Source organism: Xenopus laevis, chromosome 1L, assembly GCF_017654675.1.
Source record: "Xenopus laevis strain J_2021 chromosome 1L, Xenopus_laevis_v10.1, whole genome shotgun sequence".
In the NCBI taxonomy this organism is placed as follows: Eukaryota; Metazoa; Chordata; class Amphibia; order Anura; family Pipidae; genus Xenopus; species Xenopus laevis.
In genome coordinates this window covers 212505917-212530375 of record NC_054371.1, presented here as the reverse complement: position 1 = coordinate 212530375, position 24459 = coordinate 212505917, and the positions used below count along the sequence as shown (strand labels likewise).

At 37.8% G+C, this 24459-nt stretch overlaps 1 protein-coding gene across 2 annotated transcripts in view; it reads left to right on the top strand.

The window, feature by feature from the left end:
- Positions 1-14190: 14190 nt before the first annotated feature.
- The window catches only part of LOC108695808 (coiled-coil domain-containing protein 152-like), a 38521-nt gene continuing 28252 nt past the window's right edge, over positions 14191-24459 (top strand). Inside the window, exons 1-4 of one of the 2 annotated variants that reach the window (XM_041569473.1) lie at positions 14191-14272; positions 16745-16850; positions 18378-18446; positions 23499-23563. In XM_041569473.1, the coding sequence (XP_041425407.1) occupies positions 14210-14272; positions 16745-16850; positions 18378-18446; positions 23499-23563 (303 nt within the window). In that variant the 5' untranslated portion in view covers positions 14191-14209. The remainder of the gene's footprint in view (positions 14273-16744; positions 16851-18377; positions 18447-23498; positions 23564-24459) is intronic. The other variant, XM_041569478.1, reaches the window with a different exon arrangement.

Genomic DNA, 24459 nt, shown 5'->3' with positions numbered 1-24459 from the left:
CCTTTAAAATAAGAGAGACTTGTGAGCAAGCCAAGTGACCTGTCTTAGAATAAACATAATGAACTGCTGAATAAGGTGGATTATTAATTTGTCATGTACAAAGTCTGGGTGTCTGCCCCAGCAGTGTTTTCTAAATTGTGTAATTTGCTCATTGATAAAGGATATGATTTCAGGAATTAGCTGCACTTTCCATGGACAGCACACGGGTAAATCAAAAAAGAGTGGGTGGGACAACATCCTTTTTAGAAAATTCAAAATAAAGTTTTATTTAAGAGGAAGCTAGATCCACAGTGGGAAAGAGTAATGTTGGCAGTGCAAGGGAAGGCTGCCAGTAGCTGTTGGTGGAAGAGGTAAGGCTGCTGGGAGCTACCATATTTCTGAGTATTTAAAATCAAAAAAATCAGACCAAACTAAAAGCCACAATTGGACCTTTTTTTTTTGTTTCCCAAAAAAGTCCAAATTTTTCATATTTTTGCCTGAAATAGTTGGATTTCGGGCTTATTCCAGAGCAGACCACATAAACTTCCAAATAGGATAGGGATCTTTCCCATTGACTTATATACAGCCTCGGCAGGTCTGAGATGGAGTATTTTCAGATTCAGACTTTTTCCATCCTCAGGGTATAATATTTTTAAAAAATGTGAGGGTTTTTTTCCACTAAAAATTTGGATTTTAATAAATAACGTTTTTTTAGGATGGATGAGCAAATAATGAGTCTGACTGCTTTAAGAGAGTGCAACCTTAATTTATTTTAACGCTTGTGTTTGCTTCCAGTTGATTGCAATTTACTCAGTATGGTGGCGTCAAAGTAAAGTCGTGTGTACACTTCTAGTTCATTAAGATTTACACAGCATGATGGCGTCAAACCGGAGTCGTGTGTACATTTCCAAGTCATTGCAATTCACTAAGTGTGGTGGTGTCAGCAGTTCATTGTTGAGTTTATGCAAATATAGTGAAATAGCAAATTCTGAATAGCTGGATGGGGTTCAAACCTCTTTCAAAATATGTGGGTCCCTTGGCTAGTGATTACTGGAACATTAGGTTACCCACTGGATGGATCTCTGCATCCTGTACCCCAACAGTGCCTTAGTTATATGATTGAACCAGCTTCTTTTTGTACTTGAGACACTATGGGCCACTATGGGCCAGATTCAATTTGAGGTTTATCATGCAAAAACTCATGGACGAGAATCAATTTGAGATGCAATTCAGAAAAACTTTTCTCATGTTTTATCTATGGGAAAAAAACTGAAATTGAATTTGGAGAAAAGTTTTTTCTCCTCAAATTGAATCTTGTCAATTTTCATGTGCTAAACCATGAGATTTTCTCACTGAATTGAATCTGTATTGATGTGTGTGGCAGATATTTTAGTTAAAAAAACAGTTCATTCATGAGACCAGTGTATCATCAAAATTCCAGAAAATTCCATCTAGGAAGTACTTTTTTTTTTTGCACAAAATTACCAGAGTCTCCAAAAAAAACAGAAAGCCGGAAATCTCAGGGTTTTTTTTTTTTTACAAATCTGCCCGTGTCTTTTTGATAATATTGACTTCTTCTTCTTTTCAAACTTCTGACACATGGACCTGAGTTCATTTGATTAACTATGTTTTACAAAAAAAGTGTGTAAAATAATTAAGTGAAAAAAAGACATGAATAGTTTTCTATGCCGTTATTTTATTCCACAAAACAAGAATCATAAGAACCAATATAAACTCACAATTGCAAAACGAAGGTTTTTTTTTTACACATGCAGTGACAATTTCCACCTTTTATCACCTTTATTCTTTATACATACAGTAGAAATCCTACATATGCCTAGTGGCCTTTGTTTTAAAACTGCAGGATACACAATTATTTGTACTTGGGTTATTAATGCGTTGATAGCCTCTTTACTGTTTAAATCACTTTGCTTTATTAGCAGCATATTTATATTGACAATAGAGAGTGCTGGTGTATTTGAAGTTTTAGCTGTACTTTATTATCTAGTTTTGTATAGTACTTGCCTCCAGTGCCATTTTAAGAAAACTTATTTTTTTGGGGTATGTGCTGACCAAAGCCATTTCTTACATTTTTAGGCATGTCTCACCTTGCAGCCTGAGCTTGTTTCCACAACTTAGCAGGTCAGAGGTTGGACACATTTTAAAAAACTGTCAATCAAAACAGGCAATGAGATACAGCAAGTTAAGCCTCAACAAGGAATATTATACTGGATTTTAATTATGTAACAAAATGTCGGTATCAGATCATTGTTTGATCACTGACATATCCCAATACAAAGAGAAACTAGTGCCCTAATACAGTATATTTAAGGAAGCTGCTTTACAGGTATAAAAGACCTTTATAGTACAGGAGAAAGATGCAAGGAACAGCAAGCAATAAGGTTTCTTGCATCAAATCAAATTGTTTACTTTGCTTACATTACATTTAATCAACCAATAAGTCACCAGGGAGATCTGATCTCAGCAATGCAAGAGACTGTAGAAATGCATGATGACCACAAGTGCCAGGATCTGTTTGGATTTGGACTCTGAACCATACAATGTACTTGGAGTGCATTTATCTGTTGAGCCTCTGCAAGCTCGCCCTGGAGGAGTGTTTAATACTGACTCTTTTATCCCTGCCTACTTGATTAGATCAACTGCAGGTAATTGTTTAAATAAGAGAAAACATGTTCCAATTTTCATATGAGCTCATTTAGTTGGGCTTATGTGGAAAAGGTGCATACACACTACCTGAACTTCTGGAGATAAATCTATATGTATTTTTATTCTACACAAACATCTGATTGAAGGATTGAAGAAACCCATGATTATCAACGTTCATAGGTACCAGTTTCCCATCTCCACATAAGCTCACACATTAATGCAACTCCACCCTTATCTTGTTCCATTGTGAAGTGATGTTAGATGATGTTAAAGCCCTCTGCTTTCCATAGTGGATGGTCCACTGATACCCAGGAATGCAGAGGAACTTCAAGTCCCAGAATCCATCACTTCAAAATGGAACGAGATAAGGGTGGGGTTAAATCACATGGAGGGAGGGGTGTTGGGAAATTGCTTGTATGAATTATCATGCTTCTCTTTCAATCTGTGGATCGGGTATGTTTGTGTATAAAAATATACATATAAACATAATATATATTATCTAGACTTTTAGATAATGTTTATGCATCTTTTCTACATAGCTCAGCTGAATGAGTTCATGTAAAAAATATGTACACATATCCCAATATTTCCAGATGGCATTCACATGACACTGCAACGTGCAATCAACTTGTAGTTGTATTTAAAATCCCAGCAAACATACCAGGGCAATCCCCTTTTTCAAGTGCTCTTGAAGAAGGTTGTTGCCCTGGAACACACACATCCTACATGAGCTCCACACATGGATTAAAGTTTTGTTATATCACAAAGGGGTGACAGCAGTGCAGTGACAACGCCAGGGGTGGCAGTCGGAGGCATGACAGCTTAAAGATCACACAACAGTTTGGGTTAGGTGGGGTCCGGGGTGTCTCAGGGGCATAATTCTGCACCTGGGCCCATGTGACCCCAGTTACACCACAGAATTAAAGGCCTATATATGTCTCCAGGCACTACCAATTGCTTAGTCATTAACTTTCCTAGCTGAGACCCATCTTACTGTCATTTATTGAGCTTCTGATTCCTTGTCTGGTTCCAGGATTCCTGAGTCTTTGTCCAGTTACTTTTCTCTGGCCTTGCTTACCGTCTGCCATGACTTTGGCCTGTTTATTAGACTCTACCTTTTTACCTGCTGCCTTCTAATACCTTTGGCCATTATTCAACATAAAGGGTTTTTCTCTCTACTACTTCTGCAGACTTTTCATCTACCAAATTAGTGGCGTTACCCAGTCTTTTAGCTATCCACAATCAGCCTGTCCCTTCTGCATACCTCCCAACATTTCGGAAATAAAAAGAGGGACAAAAAAGTTCGCAAATTTTTTGACCACACCCATTTTTTGTGACCACACCCCCCAATTACCATTTTCATTTTACATAATTTGGCAGGTTATGAAAGTTTGAACATATTTCTGTGGGTTTTTTTTTCAGTTATTACAGTTTTGCAAATGAAGGTGAATTGCCCTTTAAGCTGTGAGTCTTAATTTTCCCAAGGGACCTGTTATCTTTTATTGTAATCAATTTAAAGTGTGGGTAAACAATATCATTAGGAGCAAACTCTGCTGCAATGGTGCCTTTATTCACCAACACACGACATGTTTTGAGCTTAGCGCACTTTTTCAAGTGTATACCAAAACATAGTGACGCAATCCATAAATAGCTTCAACCCCTCCCACCTACAGTTTTCATTTGTTAAACGGCAATTGCTGGGAGAATTTTCAGCCTAGCCGAATCAAAAATGTGTGACAGTCCATGTGTAGAGTCTGTGTGGGAAACAGTTCATTCCAAAGTGATGTGGTCCTTCATGTTCAATAATCCATTGGTTGCCAAGTTGTCTAAACTACAAAAATTAGTGAATAAGTCCATTATACACTTAACCCCTGCACTGCCTTTCTCGGGCCTGCTAGAGCCACAATTAGCCGAAAACCTGTTATGTAAAGGTTATTCTATAGCTCAGTGGGCTACACTTAGTTTAATATGTTGCTAAATACCTATTAAGCAAACATTGTAACAAAAGCTATTATTGATGCCATACATTAAGGGGCACATTAACTTAGCTCGAGTGAAGGATTAGAATAAAAAATACTTTGAATTTCGAAGTATTTTTTTGGGTACTTCGACCATCGAATTGGCTACTTCGTCCTTCAACTACGACTTCGACTCGAACGATTCGAATTGAAAATCGTTCAACTATTCAACCATTCGATAGTCGAAGTACTGTCTCTTTAAAAAAAACTTTGACCACCTACTTAGCCACCTAAAACCTACCGAGCACCAACGTTAGCCTATGAGGAAGGTCCCCATAGGCTTTCCAGGAAATTTCTGATCGAAGGAAAATCGTTGGATCGGTGGATTAAAATCCTTCGAATCGTTCGATTCAAAGGATTTAATCGTTCGATCAAATGATTTTTCCTTCGATAGAACGAATTGCGTTAAATCCTTCGACTTCGAAGTCGAAGGATTTAACTTCGACCCTTAGTAAATGTGCCCCTAAATGTAACACCTTAAATTTCTACATGTATCTTACCATACTGATGGTTTCAAAGTTCAAAGGCAGCTTAATCTGTTAAAACAAGGAAACTTAGAATTAGTATCCAATACTACAGGAAGCAAGCCACACTCCATTGGTCATTTAAGCCTAGTGGTCCCATTGCACATAGCCTTTTTATCCATAGAGCCTCTTTTTGTAGAAGTATTCTTTTTTTATCCCCACCTCTTTGTGGTTCCTGTACCATTTCTAATACTTGCCATTTCAATTGTGACATGTTACGTCTTAGCTCATTGAAGTGGCGTGAGACAGAGGTGTCTGTGTAAGTATTTGATCTAAAGTTTTTGATGTCCCCCCTGTGCTCTTTTATTTGGGCCTTTATTTGCCTCCCTGTTTGGCCGACATACACTTTCCCGAACAGGCATTTCAGCATGTATACTACTCCCAATGTGTTACATGTGTCATCATGTTTTAATTGAATGCTGTTGCCTTTGGTTGGGTGCTGATGTATCACTGTACCTTTAATAATTGATGAACAGCAAACACAATTAAGGTAGGGGTAAGTACCTATATTAGGTGTGCCTTTAAATATTTTCTCCATTCTCTTTGGTGCATACGGCTCAGCTGGGCACAGTATATCTTTTAATGTGTTGCCTTTCTTGAAACTAAACATCGGGGCTTGCACCAGGGTTTTAACTCCATTGAGTATTGGCCAGAATCTTTTTATGATTTTTTCTATGGGTTTACTTTACTTACTTTATCTTATATTGTTACAATTACTTATTTGCTTATCTAGAAATTGTTACAAAAGTAGATTGTCTGCTGCTGCGGCTGTTCTGGGCTCTCTGCCAAAAGCCAATTAAGTTAGAAACTTTGTTTCTTTTTCTGGCTGTTCAGTGCAGAGAAAAACAGGACTTTCCAATACAAACGAGGGACTGCAGGTTGAGCTGTCAAAAGAGGGACTGTCCCTCTAAAAACGGTTGGGATGAATACTTCTGACAAAAGGGCACTTAACTCTCCAAGAATTTCAGCATGACAGTATCACTCAGATAGACTGACTTTCACATTATACAGTAGAACACCCCTTTTACGTTTTTCAGGGGACGAGAAAAAAATGGTGTAAAATCCAGGAAAATGTAAAATCAGGGAAATGTATTATGCATAACCAAAAAACAACAATGTAAAGTGAGGGGAAACTTGATGATGTAAAATTGAGGTTCCACTGTATTCAGTTTTACATTCAGTTTAGCTACTAACTGCAATGCAATACGCTACATCTTTTACCTTGCTTATTTCTGATCTTGCCCATTCCCACACCTTGTGTCTCAACCTCTTCTCCTTTAAGTTTGTAAGCTCTTTTGGGCAGAGCCTTCTTCACCTTTTATATCTGTTACTGCTTGCTATGGATGTAATTCTTTGTATAAACCCATTTATTTTACAGAGCTGCAGTATGGGTTGGCCCTCTAAAAAGACATGTTAATAATAATTATTTATTCTGGCTTTCAAATTCCCAAGGAAATCCACCAACTGTCAGGATCATCTCCTGCAAATATTTCCCCTATAAAGGGATTTTACAAGTTAAAAAAACACTTCAAAAGGGCATCCTGTGAGAACCGATATGCTTTTAATTTTGTACAGGTAAGTTACCACATTTTTTATTGTGGTATTGCAGCAATGGAGGATATGGGTGTACCACATGTGACAGGGAAGGGGGTTACCCAATATAAAGAACATAATGGCATATATCTTTATATATCTCTCTTCGGTTCTTGTTACGCCTTAAACAATATATTATAGGCCACAGTTTTTGGTCACTACGTCCTAAAAGTCTGTTCCTAAAGAATAATTGATAGCATAGAATGGTTGTGACCTTTCAGGACTGTTGTTGTAGCTGCAGGAAGAGGAAGCCATGAGGCTTTGTGTGTTTCCACGGTAACTGTTCATGTCCCAGTGCAAAGGTAAATGCCAGGGAATTATTTAGAAATGCTTTACGCACTAGACCACTTGTTTGTTTTAAGTATGGACTGAGAAGAAGAGACAGAGCTGAATGTATTCTTGGCATTTGCAATGTCAAGTTTTCCCTAAGCCCTGGGCTTCTGTGGATAATATGGCTTTTATGATTTACATACATTTCCATGCCCTACAGGCTGGAGGAGGTTATGAAAAATGATAAATGCATTGAAAAAATCAGTATAAATTGAAAGTTACTTCCAAGTATTTTTTCCATTGATATTTATATTGCCAGTACTGCCCCATACAGACAGTCTAAGCCACATAAAGCCTAATAAACTGGGTGCCAAATATGTTAGTCCCCCTTTCTACTACAGTACAGTAGTATGTTTGCTTCAGAAACTATACTATAAACAAGCTGCTGTGTTTATATAAACAAGCTGCTGTGTAGCAATATGGCTACCCCCATGGCTACACAGCAGCTTGTTTATATAAACTATAGTAGTACTTATCTGTTATCTACTGTGTATCCTGTGCTTGAATAGCTGCCCCCATGGCTACACAGCAGCGTGTTTATATAAACTATAGTAGTACTTATCTGTTATCTACTGTGTATCCTGTGCTTGAATGGCTGCCCCCATGGCTACACAGCTGCTTGTTTATATAAACTATATTATTACTTATCTGTTATTGACTGTGTGTCCCATGCTTGAATGGCTGCTCCCATGGCCACACAGCAGATTGTTTATACAAACTATAGTAGTACTTATCTATTATCTACTGCATATCCTGTGCTTGAATAGCTGCCCCCATGGCTACACAGCAGTTTGTTTATATAAACTAGAGTAGTACTTATCTGTTATCTACTGTGTATCCTGTACTTGAGTGGTAGTCACTCTCAACAGCGACTTAAAGTTTGCCACCCCTTGCAATCAAGTGGTGGACCAGGGCTATAGGGGGGAATAGGGTGCACATTGCCATGTGTGTGCAGCCAGGTGTGTCCCCAAGTAAGTGCATAGTGGCAGGTATTTGTCATTAAAGTGAATGCCAACCTGCACAAAAACTAATTAAGATACATACATTCCTGCTTATTGGTATATATAACAGATGGCATTTCAAGTAAAACTCCAAAAATTAAATTCTTCCTACTTAAACATGTTCAGTGAATTAAGTAGGCAATGGCAATTGAGAGTATTCTTTGTCTGTCCTTTCCTACACAGTGTAGCCAAACTCAGCTCTACTCTAACTAAGACATGTGTGTTGGTTTTAATATGGTAATCAATAAATTATTTGTTTTTTACGGCATTAATTGTGCTTTCCACTGATTATAAATTAATTATGAATTAATTATGACTTAAAATTGAGTGCAAGTTTCCCCCTATAATATATAGTAATTATGGCCCCACACACCGCCACTTATATATGGTTCAATTAAGTCATTATGCCCATGAGTGCTCATATGCTATAAGAAAATTTTCCTCCAGCCAAGACAGCTTTGTTAATCTGCTGTATTCTGTTTTGTTTGTATTTGAGTAAGAAACACCAGTGCAGAGAAAACTGCTTAACTTACTGAATGCATATCTACAGTGAAACTCCAGTTTTACATCCTCTGATTTAAAATTTTTCCTCATGTTTACATTTTCTTGTGGTCCCACCTATATATTATGCACATCCCATTTCCCTGATTTAATATTTTCCTGGATTTTACACCATTTTTCTGGTACCCTGAAAAACTTAAAATGGTGGTTCTACAATATATTGGAAAGTTGCTCTTTTCTCTTAGTCCAGGGTAACAGTCCTGTTAATTGCAATTTATTTTAGATTTAGATTTGAAACACACTAAGGAGTATATTTATCAAAGCGTGAAGTTAGAGGTCGCCATGGTCCACTACAGTGAAATTCTGCCACTCTCCATTCATTTCTATGGCATTTTTAAAGGGGTATTTATCAAAGGGTGAACTTTCACCCATTGATAAATATTCTTTTAAAAATCCCATAGAAATGAATGGAGAGTGGCGGAATTTAACTCTAGCGGACTGGGATGATCTCTAATTTCGCTCTTTGATAAATATACCCCTAACTGTTTATTAACCATCAGAACTGAAACTGCCAAATCAAAGTCAACTTTTTTGTACTTCATAAAACCAGTAAAAGCTCCTTAAAATGTTTCCATTTCCAAGTATTATACTGCATTCCTATTTCCTTTTCCTCCTATTCTCACACAATTTGAATATATTTTCAAAAAAAAAAATTCTGTAAAATATTCCAGAATCGACCTGCCAAAATCACTTATTACTCACAAGCTGCTGGAGAACTTCTTTTTGGCAAATCGAGAGGTAGAAATCATCAAAATGTTCCTACTTTTTTATAATTATGCCAAAATCATCGAAACACAATCTAAGTAATGAAAATGCAGTAACATTTTAAAGTTTAAATGACATTACAACATTTACAACCATTGAATGCTTTATATACAGGGTTTTTGTCAGAAGGTGAAGTGATTCTGTATAAGGAAGCCACTCCCTTACCCCTAGTCTTACAGATCAGTAGGTGTTTTTTATACAGAGAAATTTACTTTGACTGTAAAATGTAACTGCCTTCTCCTCCTGCCATGATTGCTCTGAAGAAAGAAGGATTATGCACATGGGTGCGGGGGGGGGGGGAGGAGGCAACTTTTTAAAAAATATATTGTTTCCCCAACCAGGCTGTATTAGCCAACACTCCCAGTGAGAGGGACACCACCCCGTTTTTTGGTTGCTATATCCCCTTTAAAGGACAAGTAGGCTAGAAATGTTGTACATTATGTTTTGGGCTTCTGTACCAGCCACAGGCAACCAAAGCCCTTTAGCAGGGAAGATCTGTGTCTCCAAAGTTGCCCCAGTAGCTCCCCATCTTCTTTTCTGCTGATTCACTGCACATGCTCTGTGCTGCTGTCACTTACTGAGCATAGGGACCAACTCACAATATACAATACACATAAAATAGAAATGTCACAATAGAAAGCTGATTAGTAATTAATACAGATAATTACAACATGGCAGCACAGAAACCAGTGGAACTAGCATCAGAATTTAATAATCAGCCCTGTAGCATCAGCTTATATTACAGACCAACCTCATTTTCTGCTGGATAATTAGTGACGAGCCCTAAGCTTAGCTTCTCAACAGCTGCTCAGAGCCCACTGAGCATTTGAGTGTCACAGACACTTTCCAAGATGGTGACCCCCTGTGACAAGTTTGAAGTCCTGGATCATTGCTGCTATTGACAAGCTGAAACTTTAGGCTGGTGCAATAAGTTCAGTATATAAAATATGGCATTTTTAGCCCAATTAATTGTTAGAGTTTAGTTCTACTTGTACTGTCTACTGGCCAAGCAAGCCTTTGAAGCCACTCATATATCTGCTTCTCTATTAGAGATGCTTCTCATTGGCATTCTACTCACCTGAATGTGTAGGCTGCAGCGCACACCAAGTGAAGAGGATGAAAGCAATTGCACAACTCTTATCAATTGGTTAGACCATGATTTAGAGAGAAAATCTGCAGACCCATCATAAAAGTCTAAAGACTTTTATAGCATTAGAGCTAAGCAGGTGCTATAATGGTATTGCTATGTCAAGACTAGTCTTCTGTTACAAAACTAGCCTCGCCAGCTGACTTACACACTGTGTTTTTGAATGATTTATGGGGAACATTAAGTTAGAATCCTCGATATGCAATCCTTATATGCCTTAAAGTTTCATTCCCAGAATTAACTAAACAATGATTAATGAGGTAGTTGTGGGCTATAGCTGACACACATGACCCTTTGCTTTTGGGATTTACCTGGGGTACATTACTTACTGTATTTAATCCAAAGAAAAATGCAAAACCCCAGGCTCCATTGCTCCAATTGGCGGCAATCAGGGGCGTAACTACAGAGAAAGCAGGCCCTGGGGCTGCAGGGGGGCCCGGGAGTTATTGAGGCCCCACGAGGGCCTAATTATTGAGCAATTTCAACATATATGGGTAAAACAGGACAACTTCTGGCTATGGGGCAAATTTACTAAAGGGCAAAGTGGCTAATGCTGGCCAAATTCGCCAGCGTGACGTCATTTCGGCACTTCACCGATTTACGAATGGTCGCTGGCATAATTACGCTAGCGAAGGAGATAGACTCTTGCGCAACTTCGCACTCTAATGCCAGGCGTATTTTCGCACTGGCGAAAGAGAGTTACTAAGCAAATTCACTAAGTTTTTGTTTGTACTGAACGTTATCTCCATCGCCAGACTTGCCTTCGCCACCTCAGACCAGGCGAAGTGCAATAGAGTAGATAGGACTTGGTCCAAAAAAAGTTGAAATTTTTTCTAAGTCCCAAAAAATGCTGGCGTCTTTTCCTTTTTACAGGGTGATAGGCTGAAAAAGATTTTTTTTTGGGTACCCTCCTTCCCCCCTACATTTCCTTACATATGACACCTAAACTAAACTGTGGGCTCATGTGTAGGGCAATATAACAACTCTATTTTCTTTTATTAAGATTCCCTGGGCTTGTGTAGTGTAATGTATTTGCTGCAACATATACGTCCATTGAAATTTAACTTCCCGCCATATGCAAATTATCTAACGCTAGGGCAACTTTGCTATGCCTGCTGTAGTAACAATAGCGCAACTCCGGCGACGAAATTTCTCAGCTTAGTGAATTAGCGTTGCCTGTGCGAAGTTGCGCCTGGCGAAGTGTGGCGAAGGCGGCACCCGTTAGTGAATTTCTCCCTATGTTGGGGACCCTATAAATAATTTGCTGTGTGGCCCACTGCCAGCAATGGGAATATTCAACATGGGCACTTATCATATGATGCTGGACTAAGAGCGTGAAATTGCAATGTGTGTCATATCACAATGGTTCAGTGGTTTGAACTTTTTGCTTTGCGGTGCTTGAGTTCTGGTTTCTGTTCTGGTATTTCTCTCACTGATTTAAGCCCCTCTTCAAGCAGTAACAGATTTGTCTCCTCGAGGTGTTGCCTATTTCATCGATGTCAAAACTCGAATGTGAGATTCTTCAACAAAATTATATCTACTAAGTTAGTAAAAGTAAAGAAACATTTATTTGGACATAAGAGACAAGGCGGCCTAACGTGTTTCCTGCCTACTGGGGCACTTATTTATAGGCTAATGGACATGGCCCTGTACATTCCTTATATAGGGGCTGTGGCCAATCAAAAACATACAAACATGGATCAATCACAATTGTGGTTAAATTCAAACACAAGCTTTCTACAAGGTGTAATAAAAAAAAAAGGAAAAACACAATTAAAAAAAAGTAATATCATATGGATTAAGGAAGGGAACATCTTTTTTCTATTCCATCTATGTCACCCTCCCATGCCATGCTCACTGCTCAACCACTTATGAAGATATTAGACAACTTTGGAGAGGATACATTAGGTTTTGGGTGTAAATCATTAACAGCAGGAAACAAATCTGTTACTGCGTGAAGAGGGTCTTAAATCCGAGAGACAAATACGGGAAAGTTGGCATGCTTGATGCCCAGGGCATAATAGAAAGAACAGGGAGAGATCAATGGAATGACACAATTCCTCATGATCACTTTTGATCTGGTTTAGCATCTCAGAGGCACTAAAGTGTTGAAAACAACAAAGTGTTTTTGTTTGTTCTGCTTGTGTTTCTTCCAGGCACTATGGTTTGCTCACACACTCCAAAAACATCCAGACAGGTGAATTGGCTGCTGCTAAAATTGATCTTATTATATGACAAATCATTATATGATGAACAATCTCTGTGCTGCATAAATGCACTGGCACTCCATAAACAAAAGATAATAACAACAACAGGCACTGTTGCACTTTGACAACTGAGGCTCCTTTACTTAATAGACTTTACATGGTAAATAAACCTCATGGTTTGTTTCAGTCAAGCAATACCTGGAAAAATAGGACATTTAAATTAAATTCAAACTTACTTTCACTGACATCCATAATTTTTATTTCACATGGATAATCAAAGATTAATAATCAAAGATTATCTTAAATTTTGTTTTTGTCTTTTTGTGTCGAGTGCTCCATCTTGTGGTGTTTGTCATTCTTACTCTTAACTCAGTCCCCAAGGAAGCTTTCATAATTCATAACACTACTGCTGCTCCTTTCTTTTACAACACTGTAGTTTTGTGCTGGTACCAATTCATAAAAGGTCTAATAACTAATGGCATACCTAGACTATGGGGGGTCTCATGGATATTCACATGGATACCTTTTATTTGTGCGTCATTCATGATGTGCAAAAACAGTGGCATAACTAGATATTATTGGGCCCTATAGAAAATTCAATTTAGGGCCCCAAAATATTGAAATGTTGGTCTATTCTACCAAGATATATTAAAATGACTCATTAATTAGGTCCTCAATGGGACCCTTATACTTCTGGCCCCCAAGCAGCAGCAGGGTCTGCGTTCTCTGTAGTTACGTCCTGGTGCAAAAAAGATTTCTCACAGGTGTAACCCACATCCAGCTACCAATATAAATGTTATGAGTAGGTGCAAGTACGTTCAAATGCTAAGAGGCTTATTTATCAAATTCATGTTTTTGAAACTCTAATGAGGTTCAGTGCAAAAAACAATATGCAGAAGAATAGATAAGAATTCAAATGTTGATAAATCAGCCCCTTTGTGTATGATACTTCATATGCAAATTATCTCCATTAATCTTCCAAACTATTCCATGGCATTCCATGATGCATTCAACATGGTCAAACTTCCACATTCTGTTGTCATGACTTCTTCGTATATAATGTCATGGTTCCCTAGCAGTCTCCGTATCCCAGCACAACATTCTCACAGTTCTGGAGCAGTCTCTTTCTCTCTATATTCCATTAATCTTGAGAAGAGAGAGAATTCTCATTCTTTACCTCCTTAGACAGGGGGTGACAGGTTAATCCACACCTCTTTTAATTGCAGAAGCAGCACTGCAGCCTAATCAGCAGTCTGAAAAAAGTGCTTTCACTGCAGCCCTTGTTACCCACCAGAAAACATCAGTTTTCAATAGGGTTTTTAAATGCACATGGGGCACATGTCACATGAGGACTATGTATTTACCTATTTTTAATCTAATTTGTTTTTTCTACTCAATTGCTTAGTCTGGCATAGAAATGAAGAAAAATTCCAGTGTGAATCTCGATCAACTTCTAGAAAATTATTCTCAGATAGAAAAGGTAAATGCTGCCTAATTAAGCTATCTATGTCCAGTACACTTAAAGAGATATTAAACTTGTGTGGGCCTCTATTGGAAAACAAGGAATTCTTATGGAGTATGTGCGAATGTAATAACAGTCGCAAAGAGCAAAACAATTTGCACAAATAAGAATTAAAATTTGCATTTCTCAATGTAAGGGCTCTTACTGACAAGTGGTTGTAGCTGCGCTCCCATGCGTTCCGTTTTTCTGCGTTCAGCCGCAGGGGAGTGCAGGAATAGATGCATTACGTTTTTTCCAATGGGGCTGTACTCACACAGGCTCGTGTACGCTCCAAACGCAGGAAAAATGCAGCATGTTGCGTCTCAACCTGCGTTCGGCGCCTACACGCGCCTGTGTAAGTACAGCCCCATTGGAAAAAAACGTAATGCGTCTATTCCTGCGCTCCCCTACGGCTGAAAGCAGAAAAATGGAACGCAGGGGAGCGCAGCTACAACGGCTCGTCAGTAAGAGCCCTAATACTCTTCTCTAAACTGTTATTACATTGCGAATTTTAATTGATCATTGCAAATTTTATTTGCACATTGCCCACTTTTAAGAAGTGCTTGAAGGTATCGTAATCTTTTGGAGCAAACATAACAACTTTTTCTATAAGAAGTTTTATTACATTCACTGCGCACTGGCGCTAACTATAAAATTTGCAAACCTTCTTCCACTGTCGGAAGTGATCGCTAAACAGTTTCCAGGCTATATTACATTTGCGCAAAGGAAAATTTGTTCGCAAAAAGGCATAACTTTTCGCATTGCGAATATTTCTTCCATTACCGACTTTTATTACATTCCCTGAATTATGCCTAATGCTCCTCTGAGGACTTTTGCAATTTACATTATATGCTACATAGCTTATTCATTCTATGATCTACTTCATCAGTCATTATCTGTACTAAGTAAGACATATGGGAACTCCCATGAGTCACAGCTGCTATCAGATTTTCATTAATGAATATTCCCATCCAACTTAGTACAGGCAGGCGGCCACACAGTCTGCACAGAGGCTTCTGAATGACAGTGTAAGCCAGTTATGGAGAAATTTGAAGGTGCGTGATTTTAGCAAAGTGGGGGATGGGTAGGGTTGCCACCTTTTCTGGAAAAAAATACCGACCTTCCTATATATTTAACTTTTTAACCTATTAATAACATTGGGATCAACCATCATTATTACCGGCCAGTCAGGTGGCAGACCTAGGGATGGGGGCAAATTGACATTATCTACAGCTGTCCTTCATTTCTAGTTAAAGGCCAAGTTTTTAATGTAATGGAGTAAGTATCAGTTATCTAGCTACATTTTGGTTCTTATGGTTTTCCAACTGATCCTTTCCTGTATCCCGTGCTATAATTTATTATAATAAGGCTGTAGCCAACAATAAAGGACTAAGACTGGTTGTATCAAAAGCAGATCAAGGCAAAAAGTGTAGTACCTGTACTTGGAAAAGAAGAATTGAGGAACGTCAAAAAGGGAAGAGGTTTAAAGGCCATTATTGCACCTTAATGTAGAGTGCTGCCGTCTATTCTTCTGGGTAACTGTGAGTTTCAGCATGCACCTAATGCTATAAAGAGAACATTGCTGCTACCTTTCTGCTATGTGGCACACCTTATTGACTGAAGAATAGCAACAACATTCACTATCCTTAGACCATAATTCCAAGAAAGCTAACACGTGAATGAAAAAGCAATAAGAGGCCTTTTTATCAAACTGTGTAAAAAAGTGGTGATGAAATACACCACACATCAACGTCTGATTGCCAGGCATCACAGACATATAAAAAATCTATGAAAAAAAATAGTATTATTATTATTTTTAATATATCATATTATTAATATGTTTTTAATATTATCATTATTTTTATGCAGTTTTTCACCACTGGGATCAGGGTTGGCATTGTTGGACTGGGGAAATAACAGTCAGCAAGAAATTGGGGCTAGCCAAGGGAGGAGTGGGGCCGGTAGGGGTGGGACTGTAACATAAAAGGGGCAGAGCTATGATGTAGATGCTGAAAACCGAGCCAAGATTGGGTGAATAGTAAGGGTTAGCAAGCTGTGGGGGCGTTCGAGGGGGCAGGAGATGGGAGATTGGCAGGAAATTGGGGTGGGCTGGAGCCAGAACCACTGAGATTACAAATTTACCAGCAATTATATTGACGGTAAACTTTTAATATTCCAGGTGGCAACCCTAGCTCCGGGTTTACTTGCCACCTGAATTTTTCCAGTATACTTAAATGGGTTACGGTATATCATAAACAAAATGTCACAAAATAACAGTATTAAATACCATATTCAGGCGAGTATAAAAAAAATGCTTTTGCACCATTTTTTCCAGTGTAAATCCTTATACACAGCATAATCATACATAGGCCCCTATGAGTGTAGATAGACTGATTATAAAGTATGAATGATACCCACATATTAAATCATACAACTTTTGTGTTACTATAGAAGTTTGCTGAAATAAATGGAAAGAATATCCTTCTTGAAGCAGAACTCGAGAAATCAAACAGAATGTGGAAACTCAGCTGTGCTAAAGAAACAGCCTATAAAGAAGGTACGATTAAGCATCATCATCCATTAGACGTTTCACTCACATCAAAGAAACAATGATGGCAGCTTTCATCTGTCATGTAAAGGGAAGGGCATCACTAAAAATGTAGTAAACCTAAAGAATGGGAACTTACACAGTCAGGTTACTAAATACTGTACATGCACCTGTGCTGCAGGGGAAAATGTTGATTTTTATTGGGAAACACACAAGAAATCACAGATAATTGCAGTCAGTCACCCATGGCAATTTGAGCTAAGACTTTGTCACAAGTTACTATAAAACTTGGTCCAACTTAGTACAGTGCAGAGGGTAGAATTATACCTAATTCGATGAAATGAGTCACTTATTTGTTTAGAGTGATTACAAACAGTAATTCAGTTTGCTACTATACCACTAGGTGTCAACAAATGAAGTGTCCTGCATAATGATAAACAGGGACTGTCACACTTGTGCATTGCTGGATTATAATGTTTTTCTGTTTTGTCCACCTGAAAACAATTCCAGTGAAGAATGTACTTTATTCACTATGTTATACACCAGAGCCACGAATATCCTGTAAATTATATCCTTATAAATGGTGCTTAGTGATGTCATTGGTTATAATCGGAGCTTAGTTGGCCTTTGGCCTCGTGCTTTTATATGGTCATGGAACTCCTCGGTAACTTATCATTTTCTTATATTTTATAATAGGGGTACTTTATTGAAAAAAAAAAAAAAAATATATATATATATATATATAGATATATATATATATATATATATAGATATAGATAGATAGATGAAAAAAACTGTCGCACAAAGCTGTATGTCCTGCAACTGTAAAATGCAACATAATTAAATCAGGTGCTGGTAATATATTGAATAGAGAGATTAGATTTAGGTAAGAGGCCTGCTACACATCATACTGACATCATAACAGCAAGTAAAGGAGACCTAGGGGCAGATTCACTAAAGGGTGAAGTGGCCGTCATTATTGAAAATACGATAGAAATCCAATCCGTAGGGACATCACAAATTCACTAACACAGACGACACATCGCTAGCATTCATTCGCACTCTATTGTCAGGTGACTTTTCGTTCAGGCGAATGGTCGTTGATCCACAAGTTCACTAAAGTGTGGATTTTACTGAAAGTTACTTCTTTCTTCAGAGTTGACTTCACCACCTCAGACCAGGCGAACTGCTAAAATGAAGCTAGATCTTCCTCAATCTTATGTCAGTTACATCATATCCTGTCTGCCGAAAATGCATTAAAGTTTGAAAAACGCTGGTTACTTTTCCTTTTTATAAGCCAGAAGACCTAACAAACTTTTTTTGGCTTAACATTTTCCCCAGACATTTGAGAACATATGGAACATTCATTTTACAGTGGGCTCATGTGTAGGCCATTATAATAACTCTTGTCTTTATTAAGGTTCCTTGTATAAATGCAGACAGATATCTATGGTTACATTAAGTTAATGGGTTTCTGAATAGAATAGAACATAGAATACATGCAAAATTCATTAGGTTTATGCATTTTTCTTGAAGATTGTGAAGTATTACAGAATGTCATTAAAGGGCTACAGGAAGCGGTTGAAAAACAGTGCAGTGTTAGAGGTAAGCAATAAAGGATTTAGTTGCTTGAAACTACTGTTCAAGAAAATCAATCTTTTCTCTTCCTAGGTAACAAGTGCCACAACATCTAAATAGCCTTAATTGACATGAACATACAAAATATCAATATCATCTGTAGATGAAAAGAAGCAGTGTATATACCCAAATGCTCCTGCTTGGTACAAGGGAATATCTATGCCAACATAGTCATATGGTATTACACTGTATAGGCTATAAGACATTCACTGAGAGGTCTATTATGATCCAGAAGGTTAACAGCACATACCAAAAATATCAATATAATACACAAAAGCCATGAATATCCTGTAAATTATATGCTTATAAACAGTGCTTAGTGATGTCATCGGTTATAATTCAGAGCTTGGTGATGTCATTTCTGTCACATGACTCAATGAAACTTGTGTATTATAATAAATAAAGTACCCCCTGTTGCCTTTCGGCCTCGTGTTTTTATATGGTCATGGAACTCCTCAGTAACTTAGAATATCCTTATATTTTACAAGAGGGGTACTTTATTCACTCTATAATCTACAGGCTGCTTAGCCCCACCCACTTAAAGCTTTTTGCAAGAAAATTTGAAAACAATAATTTCTTATACCAAGCAGAAAATAGATGATGTTTTTATTTGATAAATTTGTGTTCATTCTGGCTATTTAGATGTTGCCACAACTGTTAAAGTGAAATTAAATAGTTATTGCAAGGTAAGGGCCCTGGGGACCTGTGAACTCTGAGGCCAGAATCTGCACAGAGGGGTGAGTAAAAAATTAGGGGCATTAGCCTGGGGGGGGGGGCGGGAAGCAGGTAGGCTGGGGGGAGGAGGAGGAGGAGGAAGGGGGGGTCTACCCAGGGTAAGGGGGAGGGTTTTTTTTTTATTATAGGTTGAATTCTCCTTTAAACGTGAACTACCTCTTAATGTTAACTTTTTAGTATGTCATAGAATTGCCAATTCTAAGCAACTTTTCAACTGGTCTTTATTATTTATTTTTTTATAGTTTTTTTTAACTATGTGCCTTCTTCTGACTCTTTCCAGCTTTCAAATGGGGGTTACTGAAAACAAATGCAAGGCTACACATGTATTGTTATTGCTACTTTTTATTACTTATGTTTCTATTCAGGCCCTCTCCTGCTCATATTCTAGTGATCTAGTCCCTCATTCAAATAAATACATGGTTGCTAGGGTAATTTGGACCCTAGCAACCAGTTTGCTGAAATTGTAAACTGGATAGCTGCTGAATAAAAAGCTAGATAACTCAAAAACCACAAATAATAAAAAACATGAAAACCCAAATGCAAATTGCCTGAGAATATCACTCTCTATATCCTATTTTAAAGATAAGTCAAAGGTGAACAATCCCTTTAAAGGAATTGTTCAGTGTAAAAATAAAAACTGGGTAAATAGATAGGCTGTGCAAAATAAAAAAATGTTTCTAATATAGTTTGCCAAATATGTAATGTATAAAGGCTGGAGTGACTGGATGTCTGACATAACAGAACATAGCCCAACTTCCTGCTTTTCAGCTCTCTTGGTTTACACTGACTGGTTACCCTGGTTACCAGGCAGTAACCAATCAGAGTCTTGAAGGGGGGCCACATGGCTCATATCTGTTGCTTTTGAATCTGAGCTGAATGCTGAAGATCAGTTGCAAACTCACTGAACAGATATGTCCCATGTGCCCCCCCCCCCCCTTTCAAGTCGCTGACTAGCTCAGAGTTATAGAACTGAAAAGCAGCAAGTTGTGTTCTGGCTATTTTATTACACATCCAGTCACTCCAGTCTTTATATATTACATCTTTGGCTAACTTTAGAAAAATATTAGAATTTTTTTTTATTTTGCACAGCCTATATATTTACATAGTTTTTATTTTCAAGCTGAACTATTCCTTTAAGAAATATGCCTTATTCTCAACATTTACAGGTTCCCTAAAGTGATTTTACTGAATGGCCCAGTAAGCCGGTTGCAGCATTTTAAACTTAATTTTGATGCAACTGTATATATTTTAGGGATGCACCGAATCCACTACTTTAGATTCGGCGCGAACCCCCCAAATCCTGAAAGATATGCATTTGCAAATTAGGATTCAGTTCGGCCGGGCAGAAGGATTTGGCCAAATCCGAATCCTGCTGAAAAAGGCCGAATCCTGGCTGAATCCCGAACCAAATCCTGGATTCAATGCATCCCTAATATATTTATATTTATTTAATTGTTTTATTTGCAAACTGAAATCCAAATTTTAGTGCCAACTAATTAGCATGCCTATCTGACACTGAAGAGTACAATTTAAAAAAAATAGTACAATTTGAAACTGACACTTTCCAGGTTTTTACAGGAACGTATCAGTAATTTACAGTAACTTAGATTAGTGTCATGAAATGTTTAGTCTGGCTTATTTCTGTAAAAAATCTGGAACATGTGAGTATCACTTTAAAGGAACAGTAACGTCAAAAAATAAAAGTGTTTTAAAGTAATAAAAATATAATGCAGTGTTGCCCTACTCTGGTAAAACTGCTGTGTTTGCTCCAGAAACACTACTATTGTTTATATAAAGAAGCTGCTGTGTAGCAATGGGGGTAGCCATTCAAATGAGAAAAGGCTCGGGTTACACAGCAGAAGTTCTGTCTGTCTAATGGTGTTATCTGTTATCCATTAGTTAACCTGTGCCATATAGCCGTTTTTCAATTTCCGCCATTGCTCCACAGCAGCTTGTTTATATGAACTACAGCAGTGTTTCTGAAGCAAACACGTCAGTTTTACCAGTGCAGGGCAATAGTACATGATATTTACTTTAAAACACTTTTATTTTTTGACGTTACTGTTTCTTTAAGGGACAGAAAGTCACACTTCCTAATACAGGGGCTGCTATGGATTACTATTTGCAGCTCATGCACAGCACAGCACTTTTTAATTGTATCTGAAATGTAACAGGCCCAGGTGTCCGTTTGTCATTTGATGGATCTCTTTCAATTCGGATAGCGACAGTTTAAAATAATGTGCTGTAAGGTTAGTAATTAGTAACAATCACTAACAAGCCGGTCAATTTTTTTCAAAGGTGAAAAACGTTTTTATTGAATAAGGACTCGCGGATATAGTAGAATGAAGTTCATCAACCAAATAGCTTTAGAAAGGGCTCCACAATGATTCTTTAATATTCCTTTCTGACATGAGAATGCACATTCCCAGGGCACTGTGATCTTATCAAGAGAAGTGCTACACTAACATATATTTAGCAGCCCATATCTAAGGGGGTTATTTACTAAACTCCGAATGCAAAAATCACAAAAGATTTGTGATTTTTTTTTATAAAATCAGACTTTTAAAAAATCAAAAATTTTATTCAATTTATTAAACCCTAAGGATGGAAAGTCAGAATCTGAAAATCAGTCATCTCAGACCTGTCGAAGTTGCATATAAGTCAATTGAAAATCATGTAAATCAGTTTTTTTTTCCCCGCAAAGTAAATTTTCGGGAAAATGTATTAATAAATAAGCGTAAAAAACCCGACGGGATTTGATCGGAGTTTGTAGCAGCAAATATTGAGATAAATTCAGATTTTGATAAATAACCCCCTTTGTAAATATACTGTGGGGCAGATTTATCAAAGGTCGAGGTGAATTTTCGAATGAAAAAAAAAACGAATTTCGAGCTTTTTTTGTGTACTTCAACTAGGGAATAGTCCAAATTCGATTTGGATTTGAAAATCGAAATTTATCATGTACTGTCTCTTTAAAAATTCGACTTCGACCATTCGCCATCTAAAACCTGCCGAATTGATGATTTAGCCTATAGGGTACCTCCTAGAACCTATTTGGAGTCAATTGGTGGACTTTGAAAAATTTTAGTTTTTTTTGGGAAAAACTTAGAAACAAATTCAATTCGAATTCGGCCAAATATGGACCTATTTGATCAAAAATGGACCTATTCGACTTAATTTCAGTTGGTCTTTTTGAATTTCAACTTTTTTTCATTTTGAAATTCGAACCCTTGATAAATATGCCCCTGCGTGTTATAATATTATTGCAGAATTGCAGTGAAAATAAAAATGTAAAGAAAAGACCCGGTTTCAAACATTTTCAGACTGTTGGGCTGGACACCAATTTGGGCCTAAAGGAGAGGCGAGCATGAATGGCAATCAGTATAAGATTATCTAAGATTGTAATGGGGATCACAGAAAGATTCCCAGCAGTTCAATTTGTCCCCATTTATTATTGCAAACTGTTAGGAAAATATTTAGATTGTATCACTTTTAATACGTGATTTCAGCAGAATGTGCTGGACTGTTTACCCAGGGGCGATCCTGGCCCCTCCGCCGCCTGAGGCAGCAGCGGTTGCTGCTGCCCCCCTCCCCCGGAAATTCGCTCTTAAAGTACCAGGAGCAGCATTTTTGCTGCCCCTGGTACCTAGTGGGGCGCTGCCGCCTGAGGCAACAGCCTCAATTTGCCTCATTGGCGAAGCACCCCAGTGTTTACCATTCTGCTCTATAAGCAAGCACTAATAAGAAGATTCACTTGCATCTCCCCAACCTGCGTTCACGCAGGTTGTGCGTTCTGAATGACAGGGGCATTTCCCAGGATGCATATGTGCCATTAACCCCCTGTTTCTACTGTATGCAACACTGCAGAATGTGCAGTGTTGCATACAGAGTCAGTTGCAAGCAAGTGCACTTGAAAAAGGGCAGTTGCGCCCGAAACATGTTGTGTGTGGATTAAAATAAAATTTGGCACATTTGCAGTTATCCTGCGATTTGGTCCTTTGTTCCAGACTACAGATATTGGATTGATATTTTAGGTGCTTGGACGGAGCACCATAGGAACAGTAATAGGATCCACTGCAATCCTCCGTGTGTATCAATCACATTATTGAGTCAAGTGCAATGTATTGTATTGATGCTCCACATCTCTAACTTTGTTATTGAGGGGAACCTCCACAAATAAAAAACTTTGGATTTTTTAATACCTTGTAAAAAAAATAATTGTTCAAAATGTTTTATTATTGTCAGTAATATTACTGAAATTATAATTGTGCATATCATATTCAGATGAAAATTTCAGCCTGAAGAAAAGCATGAAAATGTTAGAAGAAAAACTACAGGCGGCTGACGAGGTGAGTTCGAATGTAAAGCATGTTTTATTAATTTGCCACATCATGTAGCCGCATTTAGAGATCTCAATGGCATGGAAAGCGGCTTCAAAGAGGTGTAATACAGCCACATTGCAAAAGTTTAATAACAAATGAAACTGGATCTACATTATTACGTCAATGGTATCCACGAGGGACTGCATACCTTCAACAGCCGTGGAGTGAATACAGCAGTGAATACAATACTAGTGTAAAAAAACATCTCTAGAAGTACATTTTTTCTCCTTCAAAAACATTCCTACTTAATAAAATCAAATTCTTCTAGCAGAAAAAATATATCAGCTTGGGCATGACTTGATATTAGCGACGTTTAATAAAATACACAACACACTTTTCTTTACAACAAGTTGCATTTGTTAGGTTTAAAGATTGTCACAAATGTTTTTCATTACCCGTTTTGATTAAGTAGTCCCTACAGTAATACAAAGACATATGTTGTTGCCAGTTACAGAAGGATTCCACACACACGGTATAAAGAACTTCTTTATAAATGTTCCTAAAAAGGCAACCCTTTGGCACACATTTTGTTAAAATTCTCCTCTTAAAGTGGACATGTAACCCAGACACAAAAAGCTGTATAATAAAAGTACTTTATAATAAAAGTACTAATTACACATGAAATCCAATTTCTATTTTTTATTATAGCATTCATAGCTATTGTAAGCTCATTTAAAAATCTCAGCTGTCAATCAAATATTGTCTGCCCCTCCTCTATGCCTTAAGCTAGCCATAGACGCACAGATCCTATTGTATGAATCGAGGATTTGTACGATTTTCGGATTGTGTGTGGAGAGTGCCGACATCTTTCGTCCGGCGGAGATCGGTAGTTTGGTCGATCGGACAGGTTTGATTTTGACCCA